Source organism: Arabidopsis thaliana, chromosome 5 (assembly GCF_000001735.4).
Source record: "Arabidopsis thaliana chromosome 5, partial sequence".
Classification (NCBI taxonomy): Eukaryota; Viridiplantae; Streptophyta; class Magnoliopsida; order Brassicales; family Brassicaceae; genus Arabidopsis; species Arabidopsis thaliana.
The window spans coordinates 26,786,952-26,810,313 of NC_003076.8; the positions used below are offsets into that span (position 1 = coordinate 26,786,952).

The 23,362-nt window shown below is 34.9% G+C and overlaps 8 protein-coding genes and 2 long non-coding RNA genes across 15 annotated transcripts; 3 read left to right on the forward strand and 7 right to left on the reverse strand.

Annotated features, from left to right (window-relative positions):
* Positions 1–857: 857 nt before the first annotated feature.
* AT5G67120 (RING/U-box superfamily protein) lies at positions 858–2,794 on the reverse strand. Its single transcript, NM_126112.2, has 5 exons — positions 2,589–2,794; positions 2,398–2,511; positions 1,943–2,065; positions 1,513–1,635; positions 858–1,139 (listed from the first exon to the last, which is right to left on the reverse strand). Exons 1-5 carry the CDS (start codon positions 2,784–2,786, stop codon positions 879–881), a joined length of 819 nt encoding a protein of 272 aa, NP_201513.1. The 5' UTR covers positions 2,787–2,794; the 3' UTR covers positions 858–878.
* Positions 2,795–4,347: 1,553 nt separating this feature from the next.
* AT5G67130 (PLC-like phosphodiesterases superfamily protein) lies at positions 4,348–6,931 on the forward strand. The gene is made up of 8 exons (NM_126113.4): positions 4,348–4,752; positions 4,847–4,969; positions 5,207–5,344; positions 5,426–5,524; positions 5,617–5,920; positions 6,007–6,230; positions 6,303–6,389; positions 6,498–6,931. The coding sequence occupies exons 1-8, from the start codon at positions 4,648–4,650 to the stop codon at positions 6,696–6,698; spliced, it is 1,281 nt and encodes a 426-aa protein (NP_569045.1). The 5' UTR covers positions 4,348–4,647; the 3' UTR covers positions 6,699–6,931.
* Positions 6,929–8,418, reverse strand: AT5G67140 (F-box/RNI-like superfamily protein). Its single transcript, NM_126114.4, has 5 exons — positions 8,174–8,418; positions 7,921–8,067; positions 7,544–7,679; positions 7,353–7,451; positions 6,929–7,273 (listed from the first exon to the last, which is right to left on the reverse strand). Exons 1-5 carry the CDS (start codon positions 8,260–8,262, stop codon positions 7,058–7,060), a joined length of 687 nt encoding a protein of 228 aa, NP_201515.1. The 5' UTR covers positions 8,263–8,418; the 3' UTR covers positions 6,929–7,057.
* Positions 8,419–8,818: 400 nt separating this feature from the next.
* Positions 8,819–10,446, reverse strand: AT5G67150 (HXXXD-type acyl-transferase family protein). The gene has a single exon (NM_126115.4). The coding sequence runs from the start codon at positions 10,273–10,275 to the stop codon at positions 8,929–8,931; it is 1,347 nt and encodes a 448-aa protein (NP_201516.1). The 5' UTR covers positions 10,276–10,446; the 3' UTR covers positions 8,819–8,928.
* A 198-nt stretch (positions 10,447–10,644) lies between these two features.
* EPS1 (HXXXD-type acyl-transferase family protein) lies at positions 10,645–12,314 on the reverse strand. The gene has a single exon (NM_126116.2). It carries the CDS (start codon positions 12,051–12,053, stop codon positions 10,749–10,751), a length of 1,305 nt encoding a protein of 434 aa, NP_201517.1. The 5' UTR covers positions 12,054–12,314; the 3' UTR covers positions 10,645–10,748.
* A 472-nt stretch (positions 12,315–12,786) lies between these two features.
* AT5G67170 (SEC-C motif-containing protein / OTU-like cysteine protease family protein) lies at positions 12,787–15,116 on the forward strand (the record flags this gene model as incomplete). Of its 3 annotated transcripts, NM_126117.3 has the most annotated exons (11): positions 12,815–12,950; positions 13,080–13,180; positions 13,270–13,345; positions 13,425–13,574; positions 13,658–13,719; positions 13,795–13,879; positions 13,969–14,118; positions 14,186–14,437; positions 14,533–14,630; positions 14,710–14,832; positions 14,935–15,116. In NM_126117.3, exons 1-10 carry the CDS (start codon positions 12,900–12,902, stop codon positions 14,810–14,812), a joined length of 1,128 nt encoding a protein of 375 aa, NP_201518.2. In that variant the 5' UTR covers positions 12,815–12,899. The 3 variants fall into 3 exon arrangements, with proteins under 3 accessions (NP_001330571.1, NP_001318894.1, NP_201518.2); NM_001345812.1 differs by lacking the exon at positions 14,935–15,116 and having other exon boundaries at positions 12,813–12,950; positions 14,710–14,812; NM_001345813.1 differs by lacking the exon at positions 14,935–15,116 and having other exon boundaries at positions 12,787–12,950; positions 13,270–13,574; positions 14,710–14,812.
* Positions 14,998–17,320, reverse strand: TOE3 (target of early activation tagged (EAT) 3; the record flags this gene model as incomplete). 4 transcript variants are annotated; one of them, NM_126118.4, is made up of 9 exons in its annotated part: positions 16,643–17,298; positions 16,534–16,559; positions 16,396–16,426; positions 16,207–16,294; positions 15,952–16,097; positions 15,804–15,848; positions 15,618–15,712; positions 15,466–15,542; positions 14,998–15,377 (listed from the first exon to the last, which is right to left on the reverse strand). In NM_126118.4, the coding sequence occupies exons 1-9, from the start codon at positions 16,981–16,983 to the stop codon at positions 15,168–15,170; spliced, it is 1,059 nt and encodes a 352-aa protein (NP_201519.1). In that variant the 5' UTR covers positions 16,984–17,298. The 4 variants fall into 4 exon arrangements, with proteins under 4 accessions (NP_201519.1, NP_001332132.1, NP_001332130.1 ...); NM_001345814.1 differs by lacking the exon at positions 14,998–15,377 and having other exon boundaries at positions 15,415–15,542; positions 16,643–17,320; NM_001345815.1 differs by lacking the exons at positions 14,998–15,377; positions 15,466–15,542 and having other exon boundaries at positions 15,553–15,712.
* A 1,206-nt stretch (positions 17,321–18,526) lies between these two features.
* Positions 18,527–18,840, forward strand: AT5G09835. Its single transcript, NR_143240.1, has one exon. It is a non-coding gene; the product is annotated as an other RNA (long non-coding RNA).
* Positions 18,527–18,911, reverse strand: AT5G09825. Its single transcript, NR_143239.1, has one exon. It is a non-coding gene; the product is annotated as an other RNA (long non-coding RNA).
* Positions 18,912–21,924: 3,013 nt separating this feature from the next.
* DEAR2 (DREB and EAR motif protein 2) lies at positions 21,925–23,165 on the reverse strand. Its single transcript, NM_126119.2, has one exon. It carries the CDS (start codon positions 22,736–22,738, stop codon positions 22,184–22,186), a length of 555 nt encoding a protein of 184 aa, NP_201520.1. The 5' UTR covers positions 22,739–23,165; the 3' UTR covers positions 21,925–22,183.
* Positions 23,166–23,362: the final 197 nt, after the last annotated feature.

Below are 23,362 nucleotides of genomic sequence, written 5' to 3' on the forward strand. Positions count from 1 at the left end.
ATTATTTAACACAAAATAAAATTCAGATATTATAATGGTCAATACAAAGACGATAACATGTCCTTGATCATTAGCCTTTTTTTAATGCATCCAAAGGGAAATATATATAATATAGTAATTAAAATAATTATGGTTCATAGCAAAAATAAGAATAACTAGATTTTAACCCGCGGTATACCGCGAAAACAATTTATTTTTTAAATTAATATATATAAAAGTTTGTAAATTGTATCTATCTATAAAATATTTTTATTGTATAGTTTACAATTGTTATTAAGTAACGTCCTGCCAAACCCGTCCCGCCAACCCGTCCTCTAAAAAAACTCATTTATTTTATGAATGTGATCTTATTTATGATATGTTTATGAATTATTGTCTAAATATTTTGTAATTTTGTAGTAATTAAATGTTATCAAATATCTCTACGGTTTGATGATTATAATCATGCAGAAAAGCAATATCAAAAATGATAATTTTGTAGTAATTAAATGATATTAAATATTTTAGAAGTTTTATTTTAGTAATTAATCGTGTAGTTAAGGTAGAGAGATTTTGGAAAGATTGTTAAATGTCAAATATTTAATTAGAAGATTTTCTTTCTAATTATCAAAAACAATTATTAAATGCCAATGACAGCCGCTGTAAATAAATCCCAACTCCAGAATTTATTTCACAAAGTGGCTGCAAAAATATATATATAGATGATAATAATCAAAATCAGAAATCAAATCAAAATCCAACTTGCCATCTAAATAAATGGAATCTTTCTAACTTGATAAAAAGGGAAATATTGGTAATTATGGTTCATAGCAAAAGAAAGAAACAAAAAAACTGAAATCCAACGAGATAAACGGAATCTTTCAAACTTGATAAAACATTTAAACGACTTCTCGGTTGCAAAGAGGACACTTGTTCGTGACCATTAGCCAATTCTTGATGCATCCGAAGTGAAAGTCATGCCCACATCCCAGTTTCGAAACTTCTTCATTGTCCTTCAATTTCTGCTGACAGATCACACATCTCTTCGTTTCATCGTCGCTACGCTTTTCATATTTCCTTCTTATTAGATTCTCATCAATCACTTCCTCGCTTAAACCAGTGCGTTCATCTCCTGTTTCGTCAGTGATGCTCAATAATTCCTAGAAAAAAAAAGATTCATTCATAAAATTATCGATATCTAAACTCTGCAGCTTATACAACTCTAGAATCAAGAAACCAAAATGGTACATATAATTTTTATTAAAGAGAGTCCTAATCTCTTCTACATCTAGGATTCAAATGCACTTCTTTGAAAACTACACATGCAACCGACTAGTTAACCAATACTGGAAGCATTAAATTTTCAATGTTATCTTGCAAAAAACTCTAAAGTGCTAACTTCTAAGATACAATGTTCATAACAAATGAAAAAATGGTGAAGGCTTTCAAATGTGATGTAAACACTTTAGTAGTTTTTGAAGATATTTGCATATCAAAACTTAATCTAGTCTAGTTATAACATATATAATATACCTCGTAAGTGAAGATGTCTCCATGAGAAGATGGATTTGTATACTCTTCTAGTGACTCTGTTTCAAATTGTTCATTTGTCGATGACTGTAACCAGTTTCTCCAATACTGCTCCAACGTTTCTTCCTATACAATTTCAATGTCTATATTATAATATCCAAAAGCATTAGATATTAGATAATTACCCAACTAAGTGATATTAATGTTTTCCATGTAAAACCGAAAAATTTTAAACCAAACAAAATACATGAAAATGATTATTTTAAGTTCACTAAATATCATAGAAAATTTAAACCTTTCTTTGTTTTTTAAATGGCAATTGTTTTTTTTTAGTCTTATTTCCACAAATATTGTTTCATAAACTCTAAATATACTTGAATGCTAAGAGATTTGCATATCGAAACTTAATCTAGTCTATATATTTATTATATACCTCGTAAATGAAGGTGCCTCCATGAGAAGATGCATTTGTATACTCTTCTTGTGATCCTGTTTCAGATTGTTCATTGGTCGATGACTGTAACCAGTTTCTCCAGTAACGCTCCAACGTTTCTTCCTATATAATTTCAATGTCTAGATTATATCTAAAAGCTTTATACCTTTTAAAGAAAAATATTAGATAATAGATAATTAATTACTCAATTAAGTGACATTCAATGTTTTCCCACGCAAAAACAGAAAATTTAAAACCAAACAAGATACGAGGGAAATGATTACGTAAAATCACGGAATGTCAAAACAAATCAAAATCCTTTTTTTTTTTCTTTCAAATGTCAATAATATTGGATCTTATTTCCTCCAATATTGATTCATAAACTCTTGAAATATATTTGAAATGCTAAGAGATTTGCATATCAAAAGTTAATCTAGTCTAGATTTATACTATACCTCGTTAGTGAAGGTGTTTCCATGAGAAGATACATCTGTATACTCTACTACTGATGTTGTTTCAGATTGTTCATCGTTCCATGATTGTAACGAGTCCTGCTCGAACGTTGTTTCCTAAACAATTTTCATGTCTATATTATATCCAAATAAATTATTTCTCTTAAAAAAAACATTAGATAATAGATAATTACCCAACTAATTGTCCTCAGAAGGGAACCGGGCTCTATTGCCGGACCATCACCGTTCACATCAAGCGTTGGATCTGGTGAGATGTCATCAGCATCAACTGGTGAGTAAGTGTCCCATAGATCCCAGTCGTCTCCAAATAGTAGCCACATGAAGCTAAAAGGACTATCCGGTATCTCAGAATTGTCTTCGTTTGGATCCATACTTTTGGAGAAACATATTACCTGACTCAAAATTTTTTTTCAAGGGGCTAGATTAAGCTGAATTTATATAGATAATTAACACTTTCAAGTATCATCACCATTTAACTCTTCCATTCAAATGCAAATACTTGAGTGGACAGGATAGTCTTAATATTGATAAAGTAATAGAAAAAATAAAGACGTTATGAACAAAGAAAAACCACTAAATATATTGTAGCTCAGTTAAAGGAAAAATATATATACCAAATTAAGGCTTAAACGATAAATAATGCATATAACCCACTTTTCAGTGCCTCCATGGATAAAAGGATTTAGCAACTTTAAGGAAAAAAGGTTTATACCAAAAAAAAGTTCAAGGAGAAAAAGACCACTGATTTACAATTGTTGGGTAGTTTGAAGTCCCAAAATGTTAAAAATTCAATTAAAAAAATTGTGACAGCTAATAAAAATGGAACTTTAGCTGGATTCGGAAGATTTATTTTATTGAAAATAAGGATTCTGTTTTAATTATAGCTCTAATACAGTTGAATTGGTTTTTTATAGAAAAACATTTCTTTATTGAATTTTCTTCAATGGAAAAATATCATTTTAGAGTGAATAAGTACAAAAAATAATAAATGTTGCTTTCAACAAAAAAAGGAAGGAAATTTTATGTTTTGGCTTTGTATATTTGCTTTCAACGTCATTAAAACGCTTTTTAAACCGGAGATATGCATCTTGTTTTCCTCATTTACAAGTTCACAAGATGATTAATTACATTACTTGGGTCATGGGCTTAAAAAGAGAGAGTTTGGGTCCAACTAAAAAGGCTCAGTAAAATACGTAAATGGGCCTAGCGTTATAGCGAGAGGCAGAGAGAGAATTTACACGACGACGACGTCATACTCAATGGACGTAAATGTCCAAACTACAAAAGTTTTTTTTTTTTTTTGTGTATTAAAAAAAAAATCTCAAGTTAAAAACACATCAAGAGTATATTACAGCAACTTGTGTGTTAAATCACCAATTGTGAATAAATCGGTTATGGAAATCAATCATTTTTTTTTTTGGTTTAATGGAAATTAATCATTTGATCGTTAAGAGTGTCACTAATTCGATACGTCACTTGCTGACGAATCTGCAGATGAAATAGGCATGGTATGATAAATCTCGTTAAGAATAAAATTTCACCTAGATGTTTGAGTAATTTTTGTAAGATGATGAAAATTGTAACATTTTTCATTGAAAGAAGCAAAGAGACAAGCAACAAGACAAGAGTGTCCCCACGCATGTGAGCACCGTTAACCATAATAGAAAAAAGATATCTTCATCTAATAATAGGTGAAAAAATCTTATAACTGAGCAAATTTTAGAGAATGAAAATAGTGATCTGTGAAATAATTTTTTTTTTTTTTATGATAGACCTCACCTAACAACTAGAAGAAATAATATAAAACCATTATTACTTATATTGATAAACTCTTACAAGATCACTGTTTCCATAAATCTTGACAAAAATGTCACTCCATATGTTTGGTGTACAAGACTAGAAACTGTAGTTTTGAGTTATGTTATTATAATGTTAAACTGTATTATGCTCAAAATTGAACTCCTTTTGAAAGGTGGTTTATCTTCTTTACTAATCGTTTCTTCATTTTCTCTCTAGGAGCTAGGTGGGAAAAAGATTCAACCTTGTCTTAGAAAAAGAAAACCAAAGCTAATCTTTTTCTTTTGTACCTCTCTTTCAAGGATTAACAAAACAAATCGATGAAGCCCGGGTTTTAGTACCTAAACATCTCTTTGTCTCGTCTTTGAAAACCCCCCCAAGTAGATCCAACATCATTCATATCTCTCTCTCTATCTCTGCATAAGCTACGGAGCGATGTCGGCGTGCATCAATGGCTTATGCAGAGCCGTGACTGTCTCTCTTCTTCTTCTTCTTCTTTCTTTCTCTTTTTCCTCAGCTTGCTCCAATGGAAATTGCCAGGTTCTTGATTCTCTTTGCTTATTATTCTCTGGTTTATGGCTATCAAATTTGGGTCTAAATCTTTAGGGATTTTGCATTTTTGTGTCTCTTTCAGCTGCTGGATTCATGCTCCTCGGCTACTGATTGTGTCTCTGGTTTATACTGTGGAGACTGTCCTGCCGTTGGAAGAAGTAAACCCGTCTGCACAAGAGGCCAAGCCACAAGTCCAACTTCCATTGTGAGATTTAGTTCCTATAATTAGTTGGATTTCTCTAGAGTTTCCAATTTTTGAAGATGCGTTGTTTCAAAAGATAGTCTAGATCACTTGGTCTATCAAAAGTTTTGAACTTTGAAGATGGGTTTTGCTGAAGATTTCATTTGGTTGCATTAAAAGATAGTCTAGATCATTTGGTTGTATCAAAAGTTTTGAACTTTGAAGATGTGGTGATGAAATTTGTGTGTGTGTTTTTTGTAGATCAATGGATTGCCTTTTAACAAGTATACATGGTTGATGACTCATAATGCCTTTAGCAATGCAAATGCACCACTTTTGCCAGGTGTTGAGAGGATTACATTTTACAATCAAGAAGATACTATTACTAATCAGCTACAAGTAATGCTCTTATTACCAACTCTCTTATTATAGTTTCCTCTTTTTTTGGATAAAACTCTTGAATGTATATTTTTGTTCTAGAATGGAGTTAGAGGGCTAATGCTGGATATGTATGACTTCAACAATGATATCTGGCTTTGCCATTCGCTTCGAGGGCAATGTTTCAACTTCACCGCTTTTGTAAGTTTTATCTTCAGCTTAACCTTGCTGGATCGAAAGCTTGAAACCTGATTGGATTGGTAAATGTGAACTTTGTTTTCTTTTTGAATCAGCAACCTGCAATTAACATACTGAGGGAAGTTGAGGCATTTCTGAGTCAAAACCCAACAGAGATTGTTACCATCATAATAGAGGATTATGTGCACAGACCTAAAGGCTTATCAACACTGTTTGCCAACGCTGGTTTGGACAAATACTGGTTCCCTGTTTCGAAAATGCCTAGAAAGGGAGAAGATTGGCCTACTGTGACTGACATGGTGCAAGAGAATCATAGGCTCCTGGTTTTCACTTCTGTTGCTGCCAAAGAAGATGAAGAAGGCGTTGCGTATCAGTGGAGATACATGGTTGAAAATGAATGTGCGTATTACACACAGTTTATATCTTTAATGAAAATTGTCTCTGAGAATAACCTTCTCTTGCCATTTTCTTATGATTGTCTAAAGCTGGGGATCCCGGAGTGAAGCGAGGTTCTTGTCCTAACAGAAAAGAGTCTCAACCTTTAAATTCAAAAAGTTCTTCGCTATTCTTGATGAATTACTTCCCGACATATCCGGTTGAGAAAGACGCTTGCAAGGAGCACTCAGCTCCACTTGCTGAGATGGTTGGGACTTGTCTCAAGTCAGGAGGGAATAGAATGCCAAACTTTCTTGCTGTTAACTTCTACATGGTACTGAATCAATCATATAACTATAATATGACTGTTTTTACGAGATCTAGCTAACAAACCATAATATTGCAGAGAAGTGATGGAGGCGGCGTTTTCGAAATTCTGGATAGAATGAATGGACCGGTACTTTGCGGTTGTGAAACTCTTTCTGCTTGCCAGGTATTAACTTATTAACTCGCGCCAAAGTTACTTATGGGTATGAAATAAGATCTTACAAGCCTAAATTATCTAAAACCGGCACCCGTATTTTGGTTCTTGATGTTGCAGCCAGGAGCAGCTTATGGTTCATGCAAAAATGTTACTGTACAGACAAGAACTCCAAGCATGGATTCAACGGCTGGAAGCAACTCAGGTGGAAGCTACTCAGGTTCAGTTCAGTTCTCAAGATCTTTAGCTTCTGTGGCCCAACTAAACAACATTGTTGTCTTCTGCTTCTCATTGCTTCCGTTGCTGATATTTCTACTATGACACAACCAATCAAACCACGTGGAGAGATTCTTAGGTTAGAGAATCTTGATCACTTCTTTAGAACGAATGAGAGAGCCTAAGTTGACATGAATTGCCTTAGAAAGAGTTTCTGATTTGATTCTTGTATTGTAGACTGCAGAGCTATAGGCAGAAATCTTGTGTATGTGTGTCTTCAGCTTCTGTTGATTGTTATGCAACTTATATATATATATATATAGACACAATTCTACTCCAATAGAAACTTTACTGAATATTTATATATATATGTTGTTGATTGATGAGAGAACACATAAGATATATGCAGATTCAATTGTATGAATTACTATGTACACAACAAACAAGAAATATGATGAGCAACACTAGACAGCATGCAGCAACGGTGGTGGATTCTGAGCATTGAGAAGCAATTCCATGGGTTTGATCTGAAGAGCAGGACTGATGGTAAGTAAAGCAATGAAGCAATCTACAGGAACTCTAGTTCCCCATAAGTTGATGGATTCGAGTTTTCTGCATTTGTTTACAAGAACAAGAAGGCCTCTCTCTGTCACATGACGGCAACACCACATTCCGATTGTCTGCATAAAGGATTCCAATTTCGAAAGCGTGATTCTCATGAATCTAGAGAGAATTATTTGGTTAGATGATTGTTGTTACCTTAAGCTGATGGCAGCGTTCTGCAATTGCGAAAAGAGACTCATCGGTTATAAATGTTCCTCCTATGTTTAGGTGTTGCAGTGAGGAAGTTCTTGAAATCTGTCAAATCAAAATCAAGATTCTCTGAAATGATTAAAACAAAAAAGGAATCTTCAAGATTCCAGTGCACAAAAAACGGTGTTAGATTTTACCAGTTGAACAACACCAGAATCAGTAATGGCGGTCATGCCCCATAAAGAGACAGAGTTTAAATTGGATACACATCTTGCAGAAGCTATTTGGTAAAGACCATTATCAGTTATATGACAACCCCATCTGCTTCGAGATCTTCAAATATGAAAGAAGAAAAAAACAGAGTTTATAGTTCTGTTCTGTTTTTTGACCAAGTCAATATCCTATCTCAAACACCCTAAAGGTAAAGTTGGAAACTTGACCAAAAAATTCAGCAAATCTCCACTATCCCACCAATCTTGTTTACTCTTAATCCGCCATTGAAGGACAAATCAAGTACGATCATAGTACAAGAAACAAACAAAGAGCAAAACAGAGAGAAAGAGAGAGAGATTACATGTCGAGTTCTTTGAGGTTGAAAGCAAGATGAACGAGACGAGAAGTGGAATCATCGTCCATTTTCCAACCAGCAAAGCTCAGAGTTTCTCTTCTCGCCATCGATTGATTTACAGCTTTTCTCCATTTCTTGCAAACACCACTTGCCCTAAAAACCCCAAAATTCACCAAAAACTTCAATCTCACAACAATGATTTATTTAATCAAAAAAAGAGAGGATCAAACTTGTAAGGATCATCAATGAAAACACTTACTGGGCCAAAACGGTGAAAGAAGTAGCCAACGAAAATATATATGCAAGAAGGTCTAATGGTAAACGATCAATCGCTGCTTCTTCATCCATGACTTGTATGATTTTAGAGCTTCTTAAATCAATATTTGTAGAAGATTTTTATGTATTAAGAATTGTTTGTATATATCATTAGTTCTTCATAATTGCAGAGGAAGCAGATGTTGTCTTTTTCATGGTTTAACTGCAGAAGATGTGGTCATAGTTCCGTCATATTTTTTAATCGTTATAACAAAAAATTTGAAATTAATTTATATGATTTAATAAATGTTTTTATTACACGGTCCAAGATTTTGCGTAGAAGAATACCTCTAGGACTCCGTCTTTTTTCTTCTGTACGCCACGTGGCACATGCCACGGCCTACGGTGCGTAATAAAAGATCTTTCTTATTCACTCAAAAATACATTATTTTTTGTGTTGCTTGCTTCACAAAATATTTAAATGTTAGTGAACTAACACATACTTTAATTGTTAAATTTGACATGACGTTATCTGTAATTTTCTTTTCTCATCTTACGTTTGTACTTTTCGTGTTCAATGTGTTTATGCAAGAAGAAGTTATTTTGTCAAATTACTTATAGGTTAATTTATTCATTAAAAGACAAAGAGTAAAGAAGGAAAACTATCTAAATAGATTTCTGTTGACAAAGATTGTTTTCACATCTTCAACTTTATTCAAGACACACACAAAAAAGTACATTTGATTTGGTTGATTTTACTTATACAACACATACATGCTTCAAAAACTCTTCATCAGTCGATAATTTTTCCAAAACACTAGACGATAAACACGTTTGAAACTCGATGTTTCCTTCTTCGATCCCCGGATAAGCAATGAGTTTACCATCGGTGGTATTTCCCGGTCCAGCTCGAACCGCTATTGGTTTACCCCAACCGAAATCGTTTCCATACACATTGAACCGAGGAGAGCTAGCAATTGTTATAGAATTACTAAAAGCCTTAGCATTCAATATACTCGGTTTCTTCACCCAATTCTCAGCAAACTCTCTAAACTCTTCATTCGTTTGTGACCCAACAGTTTTGTTTATTTGCAATGCAGCCCAACCAAGCCCATTGTGAAGCATCTCCGCCACAGTAGTCGTCACCGTCGCGAATCCGACCACGTTACCGAAACACTCTTTCTCAAGCGGAGGGTTTAGTCTTCCTCTCATATCCACCAGTAACTTGCAATGAATCACTTCTTCCGGATTCAGACCACTGTTTCTGATTATCGATCGCCACATATACGCTGAAACCGCTTGAAGCGACGATATTTTCCGATCATCGGAGTCAACCTCGCCGTTAGCTTTCGCTTTAAGCTCAGAGATGTTTCTACTCGTGACTCGAAAAATCTTCTCTTGTAATAACGATGAAGTAACAACAACCCGGTTCGGTGTCTCCGTCTCCGGTAACGGAATTCGAATCGGATACTCAATACCGTCGAGAAACCATCCACGGAGAAGCAAAGGAGGAAACTTTCTCCGATGATCGGCATCAAACCCGTTAAAGCAAATCTCCGACCAAGTATTGAAGAAACTCCAAAACGAAGATCCATCTGCAACAATATGATTATAACCAAACCCTATAAAAACCCCATCTTTCAATTCCGTTACTTGAAACGCAATTAACGACTCCGAGATTCCTTCACAGCTCCTAACACCATTCGCCGGGAAAAAACGATTCAAGAACTCAGGGACATTACTATCAACAGGTTCTAAAACATCACTAACCGAAACGGATTTAGCTGAAGCGTGGATGAATTTGACACCTGAGCCATCACAATCGACGTAAAACGACGCCGTTCCAGCATCTTCGTTCTCGACCTTGACAAGACGACCAGCGAATGGGTAGAAGATCTTCAAAGCGACAGAGAGAGATGATTTCAACTGAGAGATTATATGGGTTTCCGGGTCGGGTTGAGGAAAGAGAAGACCTCTTTGTGGGTATTCGGATCGAAGAAAGAAGAGATCCCATGGAGTGAGATGGATCTTAACCCGATCCGATTCCTCGTTGTAGCTCTCTGGTCGAACAATGCTCTTAGAGATCACTACTACTTCATCTGCCATTTTCTTTTCTCGAGTAGATAGATGCTGATAAAATTCACTAGTCCACTACTAGTGGAGTGTATAATTTCTTTATCTTTATATTTTCTGTTTTTGGAATCAAATTCAGACATGACATACCAAACTAGTGAACTACAACGTGTTTCATGTTATTTATTTGGTTATATAGTTAAGCCCATTAATTGTCCCTAGCCCCTAGGCCCATTATCAACCTATCGTCGAAGTTTGATGGAATTTTTTACAGAGCTCGACGGAATGTTGCAACCCCAGCGGCGAGTGTTTCCGATTCCGTTCAGGTACGTTACTATATATATAAGAATCTCTAAATTCGTTGAATTATCCGAATCTGTTTGTTCATGGTGATGTTGTGAACCGAACACGAAAGAATTGCATAGGCTTATTATTGTATTAATTTGAAAAACGAGAGAGAATTGGTGTTTGGCTTAGTTAAATTCACATTGCTAAACCAAATCATCTCATACAATGCTTACATATTCGTTAAATTCAGCATCTTTGACTAATTTTTCCACTACCTGAGGCAGTAAACAAGCCTGAAAATCAAGACTTGCTTCTCCAATTCCTTTGAAAACAACGAGTCTTCCATTGAGATACGGTGGTCCAGCTCTTGCAGCTATCGGTTTACCCCAACCGAAATCATTACAGTACACATCGAACCGGTGAGAGTTTGTGACAACTAAATCTTTGCTACCAACAGAAACCGGAATCTTGATATTTTTCACCCAATTCTCTGCAAATGCTTTGGCTTTTTCATCAGTTTGTGACAGCTCCATGTTGTTGATTTGCATTGCAGCCCAGCCTAGTCCATGGTCCAGCAGCTCTCCAACCGTGACCGTAGCTATCCCGGTTTGGCTTACATTCCCAAAACACTCTTCTTCTAGTGGCGGATTTAGCCGTTGCCTCATGTTTATAGGTAACCTGCAATGAGTCTCTTCCTCTCGGCTCATGCCACTGTGTTTAACCATTGAACGCCATATATATGCTAACACCGCTTGAATAGAAGAGATCTTTTGATCAGCCTCGTCGTTGGCTTTAGCGTCAAGTTTCAAAACATTCTCTTTTGTAACATGAAACATCTTCTCTTGTAGATTGGTTGGTGTTGTTACATAACTAGTTGGTTTTGTTTCAGGGTCTGGAATATGGATTGGATAATCAATCTCGTCAAAGAACCAACCTTTAAGGTGAAGACGACGTTGGAAAGTTTGGGATCCTGAAGAATCTTTCGAGCAAATCTCTGACCATGCATTGATGAACTTCCAGATTGAAGTGGCATCAGCCACGGTAGAGTTGTAACCAAAACCGATGAAAACCCCGTCCTTCATCTCTGTCACTTGAACCATAAGTAGAGATCTTGAGACACCGTGGTAGTTCTTGATCCCCGTTGCAGGGAAAAAGGAAGCGAAAAACCCGGGGACAGAACCGGATAACTCAAGGACATCACTGAGCTCGATGTTTTTAGCCACTGCGTGAACAAACTCCACACCTGAACCATCGCAGCTGATGAAAAACGAGACAGTATCGTCGTCGTTCTTTAGCTTCACAAGACGACCAGCTAAAGGATAGAAACGATCAAGTGCAACAGAGAGTGAAGCTTGTAATTGTTTGACTTCAATTTTGTGAAAGAGAAGACCTCTTTGAAGATAACCAAAACGAAGGCGAGAGAGATCCCATGGAGTCAGCTGAATCTTCTTCACAGAAGTCGGTTTCTTAAGGCTTCTGGGATTAACTATGCTCTTCGAGATTACCACCAATTCTTCTTCCATCGTTTTACCTTTTTCTTAATCAGTGAGGTTTTGGGTTACGTGAGGTTTTCAAATGAGTACATATATTGAAAGCACTAATTAAAAAAAGACCAAGATCCAAGAAACAAGTTACATCACACTTTAATAATGTTTGTGACTCTGTGTGGCCTGAGTTGTTTTTCATTATTTGCTTTGTCATTTTGTGAAATTTCCACGTGTATAACAACAAACTTTAAGAATATGTTAGGAAAGTGAATAAAGAATCTCTATGATTGGTCGTATTTAGCATGACTTAATCTTTTTTTTTTGTTAAAGTATGACTATATCATTAACAAAAAAGAAGAAAAAATGACTTTATCTTTCGTTGATGTAGACGTACGAGTAATAATGTATGTCAATAAATTTAACAATTATAAAGCAGTCTTTATTTAGTGTAGAATACGAACAGAGCGATACATGGATCATTATCAAAGTTTAAAGTTAAACTGGTGTTACCGACTTACCGTTACCATATATCTCAATACATGGATATATATTTCTTATAATATAAATAGATAAGTGTGTGAAATTATTTTCTTAAAAAGATAAATAATCATAACTACAGTATTATAAATACACAAATTAAGAAATATGTAACGTGTTTAATCCTTGGTTTGATCAGAACTTTTAATTATCCGATGTGTATAAATTTTGAAGAAGGGCCTATAGTTTTGTTTCTTGATGGGCCAAATCAGGCCCAATAATGTCGTACATGGTTGTTCTTCATGTACCGGAGATTCGGCGGCGACGAAACCGTCCTCATTGCGCCGCCGCAACTACCCGACAAACAACTAGCTTTCGTATTACTTCCTTGTATCTGATTTGATAATGGCGAAAACTAAACAACAGAAATCTAAGCCTAAGAAACAACCGCATCAGGTTTTCTTCATGATTCTCAACTTCAATATATGATTTTTGTATTCCCAAATCAGTCTGATTCGATTAGTATTGGCCTGTTTTGCTCTGTGGAAAATATTGTAATTTGTTTGTGTGGTTGATTTGAAAAAGAAGCAAGGAAAGGATTGTGATCTCTCTCAATTTCGTGCTCAGCTTGACGCTTTAGGGCTTAAGATTATCCAAGTGACTGCTGACGGTAATTGTTTCTTCAGGTATGTCTTTTGCTTTGATCATCGAATTCGATTTGTTTTTTGAAGAACAAAGCAATCGTGTTAGATTGAATAGTGATTCTCTTTCACAGAGCAATTGCTGATCAATTAGAAGGCAATGAGGATGAACACAACAAGTACCGTAACATGATTGTACTTTATATAGTGGTAAGTGGCAGCCATTACTTAGTGATATTTGGAAACTGTCTCTCTATATGTATATACAATACTTGATGGCTTTTGACAGAAAAATCGTGAAATGTTCGAGCCTTTTATCGAAGATGATGTTCCTTTTGAGGATTACTGTAAAACCATGGACGATGATGGAACTTGGGCTGGGAATATGGAATTACAAGCAGCTTCTCTTGTCACTCGCAGTAATATATGTATTCACAGGGTAATAATAACAATGCCTCTTCTCATCATCTGCTTCGTTTTTATCGATACGTTTGTTTGAGCAGTGGTATCTTTATGTTGCAGAACATGTCACCGCGTTGGTATATACGCAACTTTGAAGATACGCGAACCCGCATGATCCATCTGTAAGTATACTTGGTTCTGTTAATGATTCTTTTATCGGTTTGAATTTGCTTTTACTTTAATAGTTTCTCTTTCAGGTCTTACCATGATGGGGAACACTACAACAGTGTGCGTTCCAAGGAAGATGCTTGTGGAGGACCAGCCAGGCCTGTTGTAATAGAGGTTTTACTTCAAACTTTAGCTCTGTGTTTATCTGTAATATACATAAATTGTCTGTTTTTCTGTCCTAATAAATTCCAGTTGTGTGGAAGGCTGATGCTAAAGTTTCAGCAGCATCTAAACAAGCGAAAGCTACAGAGAGCAAGTCCAAAAATAAAGCTGATAAGTGTCATGTGAATGCTGGAGCTATCAAAGTTGTCATGTCTGGTAGTTGTTGTGACAATACTGAGAAAGCTGAACAGGTGATAATGCGATGCTTGGTTAATGTTTGAGAGAATATCATGATCATTAGTCCTCTCTTATCTTTAGGTTCTATTACAAGTTAATGGTGATGTGGATGCTGCTATAGAATTCCTGATAGCAGACCAAGGAATGGAGTCTTTGACTGAAAATGATACAGAAACCGCCTCTGCATCAGATACCATCAACCCAAAGCATGCAAGTGATAGTCCAATGGAAAACACCGAGCAAGCCAGAGAAGAATTGATAGAGGAGGAATCAGCTAGCGGCAATAACAGTGAAACAGTCCAAGCCAAGTGCACTACACAGACCGATGATAAGGTTTGTTGGCTCGCTTAAACCATGAGATAGCTTATTTCCTTATGATTGCATTAAAATATGATCCGAATATAAAAGGATTTCTGTGAAAACTGCAGAAGATCCCAAGGAATAAAACATGTCCATGTGGTTCAAAGAAGAAATACAAGTCCTGCTGTGGAACAGCAACTGGGAGATCCTCTGTAAAACTGTTAGTGTAAGTTTCTTAAAACGGTTCTGCAAAACACTCAAAGCAGAACTTAACTAAAGATGAGTGTTTCTTGATTAATTTGCAGGAGCCAAACAATGGAGTCGAAGAAGGGGAGAAAGAATTTGAGAAGAGGAACATCGAATGAAGTTGAAGCAAATGCACCAGATGTTGGTGCTCTTTGTATATAATTAAGTCTCACTCACTCAAGGTGATCACGTTTTCACTCCATTTATTCACACCAAACTCTTTTATCTGTTTAGCAAGAACAGTAATTGGTTACTAAATCCGTTTGGTTATCTCTCTATTTCAGGCGAAGACATAAATTTAGTATGAACTTGGAGTTAGGATCACTCGCGAGTATACCTTTTTTGTTGTCTGATTAAATTAACAGAAAGAAAAAAACTTGTTATACCGTACTCAAGAACATATATGTATTACAGAGCCCAAAAATAGCTCGAGAATAACTCAAATTCATTAAAGCATAACTTGGTTAACACTAGCTCAGATGATGATTGTGATGATAGTGATGATGATGATGATGAATCAGGGACGAGAGAAGTGGAAGGTGCGAGGAATGCGGTAAGGGGAAGGTTGAGGAGAGAATCCTGATGATGCTGCCATTCCCACCACTCGATTTCCTCCACCGTCCGATTGCTGCTTTTCCGATCTGACAGTCGTCGTCATCATTGCTAGCGATAGATCGCTCCCTAATAATCTCTCCTCATCTCTAATCCTACTTCTTATGCTTGCAATCTTTAAAATTATCATACATATGAATTATATCACCAATTTAATTATTTTCCGACAAAAACAATATACATACACAAACATGAACACTTACATCAGACTTGAGTCTAAACTCTTCAGATGATGATTCTCCTAGACTTAGACCAAGATTATGACCGTTCCTCGTCGTCTCTGTTGATTTTTACAATAGAATCTGGTGACTGGAGTAAATTTTAAGACAAAAAAAAAAAGTAAAAATAAATTTACCTGAGCTAAGATCTTCTTCTTCCTCGTATACTTTAGGGTCAAAATTGGTAACAGCGTCTTTCCCATTACACTTTATTGCCGCTTTATCATAAGCTCTATATTCAAATTTCAGTTTTTTCATATTTCGTACCAGGAAAAAAGTAAATATTTTTTTTGGTGATGAGACAGTGAATAATGAAGAAGTACCTAGCAGCTTCAATCTCGGTATCAAAGAGACCCAAATAAACGTACCTGAAAAGATAGCAAACAAAAAAAGCAAACAGGACACTTCAAATTAATAAGAAACAGACTGGAAATTTAATATTTGCACCAAAAACTATGAAGAAATTAATACTTTTTGTTGAGGAATTGACCCAAACGTGACTCCCATCTTCCACATTTGTGCAAAGTAACACCTCTGTATTTAGAACTGCCTCTTGGAAACCCAGTGCTTTGCCTTCTAAGTACATGCATAAACTCTTCCTTTGTCAAATTTCCCATCTGCAAAAAAAAAAAACCAATATTTCATTGTGTTTTCTTCTGAGTAGTAAGTAATTAAATTACTAGTATAACCTAAAGTAGATATATCCATAAAAGACTTATATAGAACCTGTTTCAAATCGTCAAGGTAGTCTTCAATGTCGAAATTAATATCTGCATCTACACCTCTGAATTTAATCGCCGCTCGATCATAGGCTCTGTCTCAAATATTTATTGACCCATATTATAGCCAATAACAAAATAATGAACAAAAAATGATACTAGTATAGTAATGCGTTAGCTAGGTTCGAAAATATACCGAGCAGCAGCATGTGCAGTGTCAAATCCACCTGCATATATATGTAACAACAATTAGAAGGAAACAAAACCCTTTGTTTTGTCAAATAAATCGAAGACACAAAAGTTAAATCGTAATTTTTATGTATATGAACCATACCTAAGTACACTTGCTTCCCACAGTCCCTGCATAATATTCCAAAACATTTTATGAAAATAATTGAAATGATAACACTACATATGGTTTTAAAAGGTATTATGTGATTTACCAAATATGTGACTCCCATCTTCCGGTTCGTCGGTAAAACGTAACTCCTCGATACTGAGAGCTACGTGAGCGAGGACCACGTCGGCTCTTCTTTATCGGCGGTGATATCTCCGGCTCTTCTGGTCGACCCGATCCGCTTGGATCCGACTTACCGACACTATTGAAACCGGACCAACGAACTCCCGGTTCCATGCTTTGAGCCGGAAAGAAATTCCTGGTCACCGGAAGCACAAACGGTAGCCACGTTGCAGATTGACTCATCCCGTTTGACACGTGTCCGACCGGATTCCCTCTACTGTCGGATTCTTCGTGATGATCGGGTGAGTCGTTAAGGTTCCACATTATTTGTTGTTCCTTTGTGTAAAGTAAAGAGGAAAAAAAATAAGAAACTTGGGAGAGAAATAAGAGAGAAGAAGAAAACTCAGATGAGAATAACCATCAAAGCAAATAAAGGTAGGTTCTAAATAAATAACTAAATTATTTAATAGAATAAATATCTGACTCTATTCAAGTATTCATCATTAGAGAGGTGCAGGATTTTTTTTTATCAATGAAAGGAGTCAAAGGAAAAAAAAATATTTATGAAGAAATTCATTTTGAAAATTGATTCTTTCCCAATACAAGTGTATTAGACTGTCTCCTAGTTTTTGGTCTCCTGAGTATTGACATCACATTTTTCTTTTATATAAAAAGGGCAAGTAAATTCAGAAATTCAAAAGTTTGCTGAAATTATTATGGACTAAAATGTAGGATGTAGATGGGAGTATCTTTATTTTTTATTTATTGTCCTATTTAATTTCTCCTACTCCAACTACTCACAATTTATCATTTTAGGACTATAATTTATATCTTTCTTTCTTCTCCGAAAACAAATTGGGACATCAATTCAGCAGCATATGATTATTTTCAACATCAACAACATAATCATGTTGTTATCTACAAACAAAATTTTATGTTTGTTTAGTGGAGCGAAACTTTTTTAAAAATGTAATTCCCTGTATATTTGTTGAATATAGAAAATTACAAATGTGTAAAAACAAAAACAAAAAACAGGATGAACAAATCCGTGTAAAAGAGTTTCGTAGGAGAAGAAAAGGAAACGGAAATAATGTGATGGGAAAAGAAAAAAAACGAAGTAATACCTAAAATGCCCCTATCCAAGAGTACGGGAAACAGCTTTTTCTCTCTTTCCATTGCTTTGATTACACCTTCACTCTCTTGTTATACGCGCGTGTACTCACTCTCCCTTCACATTTTGATTTTTAATCATTGTTTTCACATTTACTTAAGGTATTTACATCAACTCAGAAAGAATAATCATCCTGTCTCTCCATTTTTTATTATGTTCATATACATCGACATTTTATTTAAAAAATTAAGAAAATTAGAAAGAAAAAAAATAGATGAATTTGAAAATGTATTCGACATATAACCTTTTTGAGATTTCTCGCATATGGGATTTTTATTAACGTCTCTACTGTTTCTTAAAAATTCCCCCATATCGTTAAAGTAATGTTTTATTTGAAATCAGCAATGAAAAATTATTGCAACAGTTGGTTATCGTTTATAAAAAGATAATCATAACTCTGGTTAATCATTCATCATGCAAGTATGCAACTATTGTTTTACTTTACTTTTTTTATAATGATGTTAACAGAATCTTGATACTGATATAGTTATACTTATTTTTTTTGTAGTGGATCATTTTCTTTTCAGAATCGTACTTATACTTGCATGTTTCTCTTGAGACAAGTTCAAGTTTAATTAGTAGCGTCTGCTGACCCAAAAAAAAAAAGAACGAATAAAATTGTCTATATTGACACACAGAATTTTTTGTATTTAAAAAATTTCAAAACGCATATTTCTAAATACGTGTTTAGTAGTTACTAAAGCAAAGAATAGGTGTGGGTAAAAGGAGATCCAAAGCGTGAAAGAATAATATTACAAGTGGGGGAGGAAAAAGCCAAACCTTCCCCTAATGGAACTATGACGATGCTTTGATGCTCTCTGTTTCTTTCCCTAAGTAGTAATTACAAAAACTCCCTCTCCCTCTTTCTCTCTACGCATATATCGACTCCCATAATGGCAATCTTAGCCCCACATTTCCCATAATGGCAATCTTAGCCCCACATTTGTCTCGCTAACAAATCATATCGGATGGCGTTTTTCTTTTTGATTGTAGATAGCTTTTTTCCCCTATCATGGAATCCAACCAATTTGAAGATGCCACAAGAAGATATATTGTTACCAAAGTATTAATCAGTGATTAGCATGCATGTACCATATATTTTTATTCAATAGCGAATCTATAGAAATCAAATCTAGGATATATGTGTATGTTCAGTATTTATGATGGATTATTGGTTTTAGAATTCATATATTTTATACTTCTTCACATATATTATCAAAATCCAATTTCAAACTTCGAAAGACTCACATTTTAACAAAAGTAACACGCGTAATAATGTGAATAACGACGTTTTCAAATAGGTTTGTGCTTGTCCACATCTTATTCAACCTTATCATGATCTATAATCCAGTTTCTGACTAAACAACGTAATTACTATTTAAATGAATTAAACTAATCTGGTTTAAAGACTGTTTAAAATTAAGTACATGATAAACGTGGGCTGTATGAAACTTTTGACTAGTGAATATAATTAGGAATGCGTACAAACTTTAAAATATTGAGAGACACATAACACCAAAAGTGTGTCGGCACAATCATCTCAAACTAGAAAATCTTATTATTATTACTGATGTTTTGTAAAAAAAAATAAAAATACGATGACAGCTTGGAAACATCGGACGGTCGATAAAATCATCCTCGTACTGTCGGTGAATCTAGACAGTTGAAATTATGGGCTCCACTTTTCATTAAGATCACGGAAGCTTGATCTCTCCACAACTCACGTGACTCACGTGAATAAAAACATGCTACGTATCTACCTCTTTCAAATTTACAAGTACTAACACAGCCACTGTTCGAATCATCATAATGTCTTTTTTATATCACTGTAGTTGATAGTTGTGTATATATGTATACAGTATACTTGCATAATTCTCCGAGCAAGATTATAAGATTTAACAAATTTCGTTTCAAATAATTTTCAACCATAAATATTTTAATAATCTCCTTAATCGCTGAAATAAATAAAATACGACTCCGGGCATCGTCATCTGACTAGAAGCTATGATTCGGAGCTAGTAGTTGTAAAAAACTTTTTTTGTCTCGAATTGGAATTCAAGAAACTGATGGGTGCACTAAAGCCGATATATTTATATTCTTATTCGAGAAACTTTCTATAAATAAACTGTTTTTTTATATATTCGACCAATGCATCCAACTCGATTTCCAAGTAGTACATACCACAATGGTATAAGGCATCGCACTAGAATTCGACAAATAAGAAAAAGATAAATCAGACTTGTACAATATCGATAGGGGCATATGAATATATTTTGAATTTTTGTTTTCATTTTTTGAAATCTTTTATTACAATTTACAAAGTCATCTTTTTACTTTTTCAGTTATTGCAATTGCACGATGCCTCACCTTCATTTTGTTGTCCCAAGTTCCTCCCAGCTATACAAAATTACAATGTCTCATGGGCCGCCAAAATGGGCTTACCAAATGAGATGAGCCTTTAATTAGTGGAACCAAAATTGACGCACTTATGGTGTTACTTCAAGTTCAAGCAGTAGTTTCGGCCTTTTTGAAAAAGGCCCATTTATTGTGCTTGCTGTTACTTACGTCAACGTGAACGTATAAGTGCCATAATATTATGATTTTGATTAATTCAAATATATTATTGTTTTTTTTTTGTGAAAATGTAAATTGTTATTTGTTTCTCGATAAAATCAAACCATAAGTACAAGATGTTGATTAATTTATAAATATAGTTCCCTGATCAAGTACTTAATTGGATAGCAAGCTAATTAGGCCATTACTACCATGCAAATGGTTTCAAATGTCTAACAATTTTTAAGATAACTCCATCGAGATAATGACAACGGGAAACAAGGATCAGACAGGAGGTTTGGGGAAGATGGGGACTTGGGTCAATGATTTTAAATTGATCAATCGAACCGTGTATATTGAATTGGCTTTTTGGTCAGATTCGTGATTAGGGTTCAATTCTAGTACTTTACCGGATTTCATTTTGAAATTTTATTTATTTTTATTAATAGTCTAAAAGAATGCTATCACTTATTTAAAATAAATAAATAAAATTATAAATTTGGTTCCGCTCGTGAAAAAAAAAAGAAAAAGAAGTTTGGTAACAGAAGAAAAAGTGAAGGCCGATCAAATATCAAATCAAAGCTCCACCTTTGCCAATCTCGTCTTGGACTTATTCACCTGTACTCTTTCTTATTTTGGTATCTTTGCATTTTTCTTTCCTTTTTCATGATAGCAAAGATTAAAAACACTAAAAATAACTAATATAATCCACGGCTGAGAATAATGATATTTTTTATTTTGCTTTCCCCCATTAATAATTAAAAAAAAAAAAGCCTTTGCATAACTATCACAAGAAAATGGAGAAATGCGCCGACAACAAAATAAAAAATGGAGAAATACAGTAAATGTATATATATACACAACTTAATTTCCCTTGGTCCCTGTCACATATAAATAGATAAATATAAAACGCATGGTGAAGGAAACTTTCAAGCTCCGATATAAATAAATATACGTAATAAAAAACACATCTCAAAATAAAAGCAACAATAATTAATTTGTAATAATAGAACTGAAAAAGATGGAGCATATAAAATCTAAATGGTACCCACAGAACAAATGGAAATGGAGCAGAAGACAAAAACAAAACACCCCCAAGTCCCCCCCGACGACTCAAAATCTTATCCATATTATTATACATTACTGTGGAGTATATGAACTTTATGAATTAGGAGAAAAACTAAATGGACGTAGTTAATAGAGATATACAATGCCAAGTTGCTTTTATATAGTATGCATGTAGGTCATCCTTTGTCCCATTATTATTCAACTTGATATCCCATCCCTTCGATTTAATCTCCCTAACAATCCCCTAATTATAAATTGTTTTGAATAAACATCATAAAAACTGTTCCTCTTCCTTAAGGATCTTTTTCTAACTCAGTTATATACTTATATAAGATTTCCTAAAAATAAAGGGGAATTTTTGTTTATTTAAACTTGTGTTAATTATGGGAACAAGTGATTTTTTAGTGTATTTTGGGTATTCCTCTTTAAACACTAACTAAAGTAAAGTAAAGAAGACAAGTTAATGATAAGAAATAGGGCGAATTTTCCATTAATGAGTATTAATGAGTAGAGTAATATACATTTTGCATTCTTTAAGCAATAGCCTAAAATTCCATAAACCGCAAAACTCGCAAGAAAGGAAAAAAACAAAACAAAAATTAATAACTAAAAAGCCCTAAATTTTCAGATAATGAAAAAAAAAAAAAAAAAAATCATAAACGGCGCTAATGATTCGTAGAAGCAAGCCGTTGGCGTACGTTAGCAACAGCCACCGCTCCAAACTATATATTTTTAATGTTTGCTTTCCCATTCTTCATCGGAGCTTTCCGGGTCGGGTAATTTATTCAAGTCAACCCGATCCAATAACCGGCCGCCACTCCTCAATCTCTTGTCATCCTCATCTTCTTCTTCTTCTTCTCGTTCACCGTTTTGATAATTCCGATGAAAATTCTTATTATCCACATCACTATCTCGATTCTGACCAAAAACACGGTGGCGGTTATTTTGCACCGCCGTGCCCAAAGCATCAACCTGAGCACCGACCTCCGTGGCTTTCTTCCTGATGGTCGCAGCCGACATATCCTCGTCGGAGAATTTCTCCCCAGGAAGAAGCTCAGGGAAGTTAAGCCTCGCCGTAGGTCCTCTAAGATAGAAAACCGCCGTGTCGTAAGCTCGCGCCGCCGCCTCGGGAGTAGAGTAAGAGCCAAGCCATAACCTAGAGCGCTTGTTAGGCTCACGAATCTCCGCCACCCACTTTCCCCACTTCCTCATCCTAATTCCTTTGTAAGGTCTGTCTCTCTTCCTCGTACCGGGGACAGCCACGTCAGCAACTCCGCCGCCTTCCATGGAGGATCTAAACCCTCGAAAGAGAAAGACTTTCGAGATGGGTTTTGAGAGAGAGAGAGAGGCAGAGAATAAATATGTCGGAGCAGGAAAGAGAAGGAGGGAGCTTGCAGGTGGTATTATGGTGATGGAAAGAGGAGAAAAATCCAAAATCACCGACAAGAGAAAAAAAAAAAGTAAAGAGAGGGAGAGAATTTAGGTTAGTTGGATTTAGAAGATAAACTTGTCATGCTTCTGTGGATTTCTTTTCCGACTTATAACAACATTTTCTTTTCCTTTTTAAAAATAAAAATCTGTTTCATTCGAAATTATCAGTTTCTACAAAAAAAGAAAGAAAAAGAAATATATATGTATATATATATTTATATATATTGGGGGGATGATGAAAGCTGTATGTTGTGTGATGATCATTTCTTATTTTTAATGGAACAGAAACCTTTTAAGAGGATAGGCGGAAGAAGAGGTGGTGGAGATGACATGCGCATTCTTATTCTATTATTATTTTTATTTTTAAATAATCTATACATATATTCTACTATCCATATGTATTATAGTACCCAAACCTCTGTGTGTTTCTATTTTTTAAATATTTTCTCTACGAATATATACTCCCTCGATATATTTTTC

Excerpts from the sequence above, each read along its gene's own strand:
- AT5G67120 (NM_126112.2), bottom strand. The coding sequence starts at position 2,786 with ATGGATCCAAACGAAGACAATTCTGAGATACCGGATAGTCCTTTTAGC. Across the intron at positions 2,512-2,588 it reads TTCTGAGGACAATTAGTTGG|GAAACAACGTTCGAGCAGGA; the intron begins GTAATTATCTAT and ends AAAATTGTTTAG. Across the intron at positions 1,636-1,942 it reads GAGGCACCTTCATTTACGAG|GAAGAAACGTTGGAGCAGTA; the intron begins GTATATAATAAA and ends GAAATTGTATAG.
- AT5G67150 (NM_126115.4), bottom strand. The coding sequence starts at position 10,275 with ATGGCAGATGAAGTAGTAGTGATCTCTAAGAGCATTGTTCGACCAGAG.
- EPS1 (NM_126116.2), bottom strand. The coding sequence starts at position 12,053 with ATGGAAGAAGAATTGGTGGTAATCTCGAAGAGCATAGTTAATCCCAGA.
- DEAR2 (NM_126119.2), bottom strand. The coding sequence starts at position 22,738 with ATGGAAGGCGGCGGAGTTGCTGACGTGGCTGTCCCCGGTACGAGGAAG.
- AT5G67140 (NM_126114.4), bottom strand. The coding sequence starts at position 8,262 with ATGGATGAAGAAGCAGCGATTGATCGTTTACCATTAGACCTTCTTGCA. Across the intron at positions 7,680-7,920 it reads AACCTCAAAGAACTCGACAT|ATCTCGAAGCAGATGGGGTT; the intron begins GTAATCTCTCTC and ends TCATATTTGAAG. Across the intron at positions 7,452-7,543 it reads ATTCTGGTGTTGTTCAACTG|ATTTCAAGAACTTCCTCACT; the intron begins GTAAAATCTAAC and ends TTGATTTGACAG.
- AT5G67130 (NM_126113.4), top strand. The coding sequence starts at position 4,648 with ATGTCGGCGTGCATCAATGGCTTATGCAGAGCCGTGACTGTCTCTCTT. Across the intron at positions 4,970-5,206 it reads CCACAAGTCCAACTTCCATT|ATCAATGGATTGCCTTTTAA; the intron begins GTGAGATTTAGT and ends TGTTTTTTGTAG. Across the intron at positions 5,345-5,425 it reads CTATTACTAATCAGCTACAA|AATGGAGTTAGAGGGCTAAT; the intron begins GTAATGCTCTTA and ends TTTTTGTTCTAG.